The sequence below is a fragment of the Mus pahari genome, chromosome 6 (assembly GCF_900095145.1).
Source record: "Mus pahari chromosome 6, PAHARI_EIJ_v1.1, whole genome shotgun sequence".
Classification (NCBI taxonomy): Eukaryota; Metazoa; Chordata; class Mammalia; order Rodentia; family Muridae; genus Mus; species Mus pahari.
Window position 1 is genome coordinate 34441617 of NC_034595.1, and position 9233 is coordinate 34450849.

Genomic DNA, 9233 nt, shown 5'->3' on the forward strand with positions numbered 1-9233 from the left:
ACTTCACAAACCCCTAGGGTGACTTCACAAACCCCTATTTCATAAACAATGTAGTTCAACTGTGTAAACAAGATTATAGTGTGAATATATTACAACACTATAGGAGAATAGAACTTTCAAGAATCTCAGAGACATCTATTTACATATGCAGGAGAAAGTAAATGTTTGCTGAATAAATTAACTAAGTAATGAATATGGATAATTAATGTACTAATTACAAATCAGTAATGTTTGTTATGACACACAGTTTAAAACAACTCTAAGAAATGACAGTATAAATTAAGAATAAATGAGTGAAACATGTTAAAATTTACCTTGTTTCTGAAATGTTATGAGAAGGTATTTTTAATTTATATTTTATGTTTGAAATTCCCATTTTTTTTTTTTTCAAAATATCATTCTGGGCTCTTGAAGATTCCAAAGTGGCTTTCTTTTCACATACTTGGGATAGTGCTATCTGTGAATCCTTTCTGATGGATGGCTCTACTGTCCTTACAAGAAGGGACAAAATCCATTATGGGATTTGTAAAATGGTCTAAGAGGAGGGAATGCTTTCCTATGCTCTATAGCTTCACAGTTCAGCATCTCTGCTAAAGAACAACTTTGAATACCTGCTTCCTTAGGGGATTTCTGGAAAAAAATCACATGTGGCCTTGAACAATGAACTAGACCATCAGATGCCTCTTGTGAAGTACATATATACACTAGAGCTTTGGGAAAACACATATCTACCTGTCATCCCCAATGCTGCTTTCAAGTAGATGAACCCATGACAGTCATATCTACACTGAATCCTGGCAGAAGAGATAAGGTATATAAGGTCTTGAGTGGCCATATATGTCATTCTCTGATAAACATGGGTTTTGGTTGGTTGGTTGGTTGGTTAGCTGGCTGGCTTTTGTTTTGGTTTGGTTTTTTTCTGGAAAGTTCACAAATCTGAGTCACTTGAGAAACTACAGTTCAAAAGACAGTCACTTGTGAGATTAGAGACAAGAGTTCCCAAACAGGAGGACTCTACAGCTGCTTGGCTGGTCTTACATCCTTAGCTCACTACATTTGGTCTTAACAGTTGGTTGTGGCCCTCATTCATAAACTCTGGAGTTGATACAAATAAAAAAACAGTTTTTGTTGTTGTTTGTTTGAGCTCTATTTTGAGAAAGGGGATTGTTATACATCCCCAGCTGGGCAGGATTTAGGGATGTAGCCCAGCTGGCTACAAACTAGTTGCAATCCTCGTGCCTCTGACTCTGGAGTACTGAGATTACAGAAGTGTGCACATGAGGACTGGTAATAAAGACAAACAAGGACATGCCACTGGATCATCTAAGTGACATCAGGTTCTAGACCATGATACTTTCTATCAAAGCATGAAATCAAAACACAGCCCTCAAGGTGACCTTAAAAATCTAAATCAAAGACAGGATCAGGAAGAAAACAGTCACCTCATTTTATATCATCAGCGCATTAATATTGGCACCTTGGATGTGTCTGCTCATACTAGCATAAACCAAGAGATGGTGAATCAACAGAGCTTCCCCTTGGCTTAAGTAGTCAGCCAGGTGAGAAACCCAATCAAGCTGGCCAAGAATGGCACCTCAGGTGAGGTGGCTGCTGTAAACAACTGGACATTGTTTGGACTAACAATGCTTTCTATCTATATCTGCGTACAATCTGCAAAGTTAATTTCTGCATCCCTTTACACACTGCATGTGAGTGTGTATTCCTGTACACTTCCAACCCCCACCAAAGCGCCATAACTGAAAAAGCACTTATCTACAGGAAACGTATGTGGGTTATCATAACAACACAGGGTACATTTAATTAATCACACTTCCTTTGATATAAATGCCCATTTATGGTCACAGAGAGAACTGAACTGAAGGGATACCAATATGATGACCAATGAGAACAGCCTAAACATGAGCGTTACAGAACACAAAGCTAAATGGAAATGTTTACAAAATTAGGTAATACCTTTGGTTATTTTATTAGAAAATTTAAGATTTTTTTTTTTTCTGAATCATGAATTTTAAAATTCAGATACTTTAAGTAGTCAGTTTTCACACCATATTTAAGATTTAAAATATGCTGGATTTTAATGATTCTGTGTACTTGTGTAGAGAGAAAAGGGTTTACTTACTTCTGGATACTCTCACAAGCTCTGAAACATTGAAGACTCCGGATTTTACAAAACTGTCCTCGAGGTACCCTGAAAACAAACATCAAAGGAAAATGATCAGAATATGCAGAGAGTAAAGGTGCCAATTAAGTCCTAGAATTTGCCCTTTAGACTAGAACAAAAGCTGGGAATGCTTATGCTAAAGACAAGTTAGATTGGAACCCAAATACAAGCTTAATCTGTTTTCAAAAATAAGAAATATAAATGACATAGAAAACCCATGGAATTTCCCATTAGTTTTCTAAATCTGTAATTGGTAGGATCCTGTTTGCCATGGAAGACACGGAGAAGGAAGGCTGGGACACTCTCTGAATGCATCTCATTCTACAACACCTGGAAAGCCAGGCGACCTATTAAAAATGGGGGAGGGGGGAAGGAGATGGAAAGAAAAGGAAAACCACAACCACATCACAATTAGCACCTCCTTGGAAATGCTTCAAAGATCTCTCAAAAGCACTATTCTTTCACAAATCCTTCACTGATTAAAGAACAGTGAGCTGCTGCTACCAGAATTTCCAGCCTTGTTCCAGGGCCATTCAACAGAGGATCAAAACTTGACAAAGAGTGGAGCAGACACTGAAGGAAGGGCCATCCAGAGACTGCCCCACCTGGGGATCCATCCCATATGCAGACACCAAACGCAGACACTTGCTGATGCCAACAAGTGCTTGCTGAGAGGAGCCTGATACAGCTGTCTCCTGAGAGGCTCTGCCTGATCCTGACCAATACAGATGCAGATGCTCAGAAGCTCACAGCCACAAGTACAGGGACCACAATGGAGGAGTTAGGGGAAGGACTAGCCTTATCTGACATCAGTGGGAAGGGAGGCCCTTGGTCTTGTGAAGGCTTGATGCCCCAGTGTAGTGGAATGCTAGGGCTGTGAGGCAGGAGTGGGTGGGTGGGTGGGGAAGCATCCTCATAGAAACAGGGTAAGAGGGGGTGGAATAGGGGGTTTGCAGAGGGGAAACTGGGAAAGGGGACAACATTTGAAATGTAAACAAATAAAATATCCAATTGAACAAAATAAATAAGATAGCATTCATAAAAATAAGATTATGTAAATAAAATAACAAAACAAAACAAAACAAAAAACACTAGGGACACACCAAATCCCTCCTTGCACCAAGCTGAATTTGTGAACCTTAAGTTGTCTTTGGCAATTTTCAACGTTTTCCTTACTCATCCTACTACTGGATTCTACTCGTCCTTCAGGCCCCCAAGGAAACCCTAGTTTGCTTGGTAGCTCATCGAATGGTGTCCAGAAGTTTTACAATTCTAATTTCTATCAAGAGTACATGATGAGAGTTGTAAGATCGTGAATAGCTGACTTTAAACTACCCCAAAGAAAACATAAAAGTCTGAAAAGTTCATAACAGAAGTATTTCTAGAGCAGAATAACCCAGAGTCTCAGAATCTGTCACTAGATTGGATTTCACACACAGCTTCATAACTGACGGAGAATCAGATTCAGTACAGGAAGATGACACAAGTGTGGAGAGTCACGGGGAATCATCAAGGGAAAGATCTGGGAGGCAAACCCTGGCCTGAGTTTGCTAGTTAAGAGGTGGTGTGAGTAGACCAGAGAGAGAGAGAGAGAGAGAGAGAGAGAGAGAGAGAGAGATCCCTCCTAGTTTTATTATCAGTACAAAGTAAGAAAATGCAGTCATCCAGGGTAGAGGAAGCCCAGCAAGCCCAGTGCACAGGAGGGAGAGGGAGAAGATTCTTCAACTTGTGACAAAGTGAGATCCCGTCCCAAAACAATGCTAAACAGTAGTCAGATTCGAGGGAAACAGTGACACCTTCCAGCAGAGCCACACCCTGAGCACTGAGCCTTGCACACTAAACTCTAAACAGCCTATTATGACTTATAATATTTTACTCAGAAAACTCAGCCACCCAGAGTGCCTAAGAATTGATTGCTGCACAGGCATCAGGGATGCAAAGAGCGAAGCATGTGGGAGCGCGGCTTCACACTCAACCTGTTTAGCCTTTCAGAAAAGCCAAAAGAGCAAAAAGGAAGTACAATGTCTCATTTGATGGGAAAGTCTGAGTCTCAAATTTAGTAGCTACTCTGGAAAAAAAATTTTATTATACACACACACACACACACACAAATATATATGTATATGTATAGATGTATATGAAGTATATATAATACTTCTATTTTAAGAAACTGAGCAATGAATTCTTCACTAAATTCGATTTGTTTCAGTTGGTTCAGAGATTGCTGAGAAACGTCTGTGCAACCAGAACTCTATAAGGTGTTAGAAGTCATAAATGCAAAAGAAGAAGAAGAAGGGGCAGCATTGATTCCATTCTCCTGGATGGGAACAAAGAGGTTTTAATGCTCCAGCCCACTGCAGACTGTGAGGTTTGGTTGACTAGCTTATTAAAGATTACTTGGAACGCATTTAATATGTCAAGGAGAAGCGCACCGGTTATTTAGCATCTCTGCAGCCAATCACTGTTCTGTTCTCAAGCTCATCCTGCTACGTGCTGCTTTCAACTCTCCATGTCCTGCTGAATGTGAACACACCCAGACATTCTCCGCCCTACCCCCATCCTCTGCTTCCTCTGCTCCTCGCTGGCAAACATAATGTAGATCCTCTCTGCTCACATCACACCTACTAAGTCCTCATTTTACACTTTACACATTCAGATTTTCCACGATATTTGTGTTCAAGTATTAAATTCTTTGCTGGATTATAAGTTCCTTTATTTAGGGGAGTGACTAGGTTTTGTTTTTCAGCATATCTCCCTGCACAACTGACTCATTGCCCTATATATAGGGAGTAACTACTAAACAAACCTGAGACGGTATTTTAAAATTCAGCTTTTAAAACCAAGGTCATAAATTAACAGCTTAGTGATCTTATAACAAGATAGCTATACTTGGCACAAAATCGATGGGTACCTCTACTGGCTCCATCCCTCCCATGAACTTGTTTGCTGAGGGGTTTGTTGCAGACATATCTGTCTATTCTGCAGCACATGAGTCCCAAAATAGCTATGAATGTGGCCCAATCCATTTGCAGATGACATGTTACAGTGTTAAAAGGTTGGACTTTTGGACATAAAAGGAAAGTAACACTTAAGGTCAGATTATAGTTCTGGCTCTGTCATAGTTTTTCCTGTGTAATCTTTGGCATATTGTTCATATCAATAACCAAAGGATTCAAACAAGAACATAAAAATGCTTACAAAACTAGATGTGTGAAAGAGGGCCACTTAAATGGCTAAGTAAAGTCACCTGTCACTAAGCCTGACAACCTGAATCTCATCCAGCGCATGTGCATGCGTGCATACACACACACACACAAACACACACACACACACACACACACACACACACACACACACACACTAAAAAACTAATGAGTGAATAAGAGAATAAGTGTTGAACATTTCAGTATATTTACATGAGTTATCTCATGTGATACACATCCCAGAATGTAGGTCTCACCCTAAGTTTATCTTTTCATTGTAACTATGAGTAGTTACGGCTCTACATGTTCCTAAGTCACACAGATTAAGATAGGTGGTATGGGGACACCCTGAGCCTAATCACAAGGGAAAGATGAACCACCTCCAGGCTGATTTTTCGAAGCGAGCCAGGCAGCAAACAGGAAATGATGGGGATTCCTCAGTGATAAGAATTTGAAATCTACAAGGAAAAATGAAAGCTATTTTTTTAACCAAACTATGAAAAATAATGGAAATATATCAGAACCCAGATGATAAAATACAACCCCTTAGGATCCACTGAGCTCTGCTCCTACATAGCACATCAAGAGATCTGAGTGAAGGGAACACTGGCAAACATCAATAATAATTCCTACTGTCACTGAGCCCAAAGGCTGGTGGTGGGTGGAAAGCAGGCAACTGGTAGCTGGGTTTGGTGGTGGCATTTCATGTGTCTTTATACACAGCACAAACTTTGTTCTGAACAGGAGTCATCTGAGTCAGACATCGAGAGGAAGAGACAGCACAGCACTTGGGTAACCAAGTGCGTGCTCCAGCAGTCAGAAGACAAACACTTGGGCCAGTAACTGGGAGGGGTCTTTCTCACAGTGGGCCTAGAACCCCGCAATAATATAGAGTCAGAGATTCAGCAAAACTCCAGGGTACTGCTGAGGCCATAAAACCTATGGTAGCCTCCAGGCTACGGAGACTTAGAGAAACACAATTTCACACGGAACTCGGTCTATTGTAAATCTCAACAGCTCACGCAAAGGCCAGATATCTTCAAGTAATTTGGAGAGATTCCCGAGTAAATTCCCTTCATGGACCAAAGGAAATGTGCCCATCTTTGAGGCAGAGCAGCTGCTTAATGGTTATAGAGCAATATTACACAACAGCATAAGCCAGGAAGAAAGAACAACTCCGCATTTGTGTGATGCTGTGTTTACATACATCTATGCTCTTTAAGAAAAAAAGAATTGAGTCGGGAAATAAAGAGCTCCACAAACATAAAAGCCTCAAAGGCAATATCAAATTACATTATTTTACTTCTTTTTTATTTTTCTCTAACAAAACAACAGTAAATCACTACTCAGAAGTTAATATAGTGTTTAACCTCCTTTACAGACAATAACAGAAGGGACACAATGGCATATCTGTTAATATCTCAAATTATAATCAGCACCATTTAAATGTTAAGCAACATTTACATAGAAAATCCAAGGGAAGAATGATAACACTCATTTTTATGGTCTACTGTGTTCTATTCTTGAAATTAAAAAAAAAAAAAAAAAAAAAAAAAAAAAAAAAAAAAAAAAACCAGCCACAGGGAAAGCAGTTATTAAATTCATGAGAGCCCGTCTTCAAGTATTTGAAGGCAGTTAATGTAGATGATAGATTAAACTTATGCTGAATAATTCCAGGAACTGTTTTCTGGCTCCATCAACAGATTTACCATCCAATGAGAAAAGTCCTAAAAAGCAATGTGAGACTGCCATGTTAACCTTAACCAGCACATGCCCAGTGACTATGCTAAAACCTTCAAGGCCACAGCTTGGCAAGGGCCGTGACAACAATGTCACCATCTTAGAGATGAGGAACGCTCTGTCTCCAGAAGTAGAAAGATCCCTGTTGTGTCCAAACACCACCACTGGACACGAGAATTCTCATGTTGGGTTAAAAGCAGCAGCAGCAGCAACAACAACAGCAGCAGCAGCAGCAGCAACAACAGCAGCAGCAGCAGCAACAACAGCAGCAGCAGCAGCAGCAGCAGCAGCAACAACAGCAGCAGCAGCAGCAACAACAATGCCTTCTTACTAAAAAGCCCTCGGAATCCATCAGATTGCACGTTTACTACCCCATGTTAACTTTTCTCACACTGTACGTTCAAAGGACAGGTGTCATCTAGACTTTGATTCCAACAGTTTGTTTCCATCAACAGAATAAGATGACGCAACTCCCCATTTATGGAAGCCAACGGGATGTGGGGAAATGACCTCACAGGAGCTCTCTCAGCACCACAGACCACAACTAAGGCACCGCTGCTTTTCTGGTAGAGGTGTTATGTACACAGCTCTACTCTCTGCCTCACCAAACTGATCAGAAACATCTATGGTTAAATCCAGAAGTAGATCTGAGTCTTAATGACAGCCACAAAAAACATTCTAACATCTAGAATAGTTTGTCTTTTAATAAAAAAATGCAAGTCCCCAAAGCAAAAATCTAGTGTTAAAAAAAAAAAAAAAATCTCCAGTATTTACAGACTCGGACAGTGCTGGGTATATTTTTATATATTTTTTGTATTTCCTTCCAGTTCATAAAACTTTCTCCTGCGTGTCTAATACATGTAATTATGTGGTTTTATAAAAATTAAAACAAAATTGATTTAAACAAATCCATATGCTAAAATTCTCCTTTTGATGTCCTGTCCTTTCCTGTCCCAGGAGCACAGTTTCTATGACTACACTGCATACTTGATATGACCATTCTCTTGGTCATTCTCTTACTGTTTGGCATTTTAGGCTATTTCCCATTTTTAACAAATACTATAAACAGCACCACCCACCACTAAGATCCCAATGCACAAATCCTTGTCAGCAATTCCCATGATTCCCTTTGGCTGGAGTTCTCAGAAGATGGCTTACCAGGTCAAAGAATATTCTCTCCCAAAGCTCTTGCTCAAAACTACCCAGCTGCTCTCTCTGAAGGTTTCTGCCCAGTTAGATTCCCCCGGGCAAACTGCAAGCTTGCTACCCTGTGAGGCTCACTAGAAAAGGATTGTTGTTAACTGTGGCAAGTTGATCTGAGCAAGACATCTCAGCAGGGATACTGTAATTTCCATTTACTTCATTAGGATAAAATTGGATTTATTTTCGGGGGGGGGGGAACAGATACATATGTATTATTTCTTTGTCGAGAACTTTAAAAATAGTGCTTTTGGGAAACAAAAGGAACATAACCCAGACAAAAGCCAAACACTAGAAGTGTGTAAAACACTAGTGTACTAACAGGAAAATTTATGTTGAATATTACTTCTAAACTATTGCAGTTGAAGACATTTTTGTGAATATTTTTCTTGTCATATGAATAAGGCCTCACTAATCTTTATTTCCCCACTTGATATTTTTCTCTGAAAACAATGGCCTTTGGCTTATCAAACTGTTATGAGACAACAATGGTCCCTTACACCATTCGCAGATGCTCTACGGTACTAGAATTATGATCCATGTTCATCATGGAAGACAGTTCTGTCCACTTAGTGATAAGCCAGTTGCCTCTGAGTTTTCTGTAGCAACTTGGTTCCTGTGCAATGATCATACCAGAGTGATGGGGACGAATCACAAAATGGACCGGAAGACAAAACCACACCTGGCTTGGTAGTAGTTCCTATAGGTTCAGGGAAACTCCCTGATCAAGTCATCTTCTAGCCTGTGTCTGTTTCTCAGACAAAACTGTGTGGAAAACCGACTTGCTTTGTACTTCTGAGATAATTTCTATATTCAAAATTATATATGATAGAGCCCTATCTTCTCAACTGACTTGAACTTTCCAAGGGAAATGTTGGGAACAATGTTTAGTGAATGGAGACATAAAT

General features: G+C 39.9%; 1 protein-coding gene across 8 annotated transcripts in view; it reads right to left on the reverse strand.

Moving 5' to 3' along the window:
• Nfib (nuclear factor I B) overlaps window positions 1–9233 on the reverse strand; it is a 217124-nt gene that overhangs the window by 66709 nt on the left and 141182 nt on the right. For all 8 annotated transcript variants that reach the window (XM_021199960.2, XM_021199958.2, XM_021199957.2 and 5 more), the window contains one exon: window positions 2141–2209. In XM_021199960.2, coding sequence (XP_021055619.1) covers window positions 2141–2209 — 69 coding nt within the window. The remainder of the gene's footprint in view (window positions 1–2140; window positions 2210–9233) is intronic.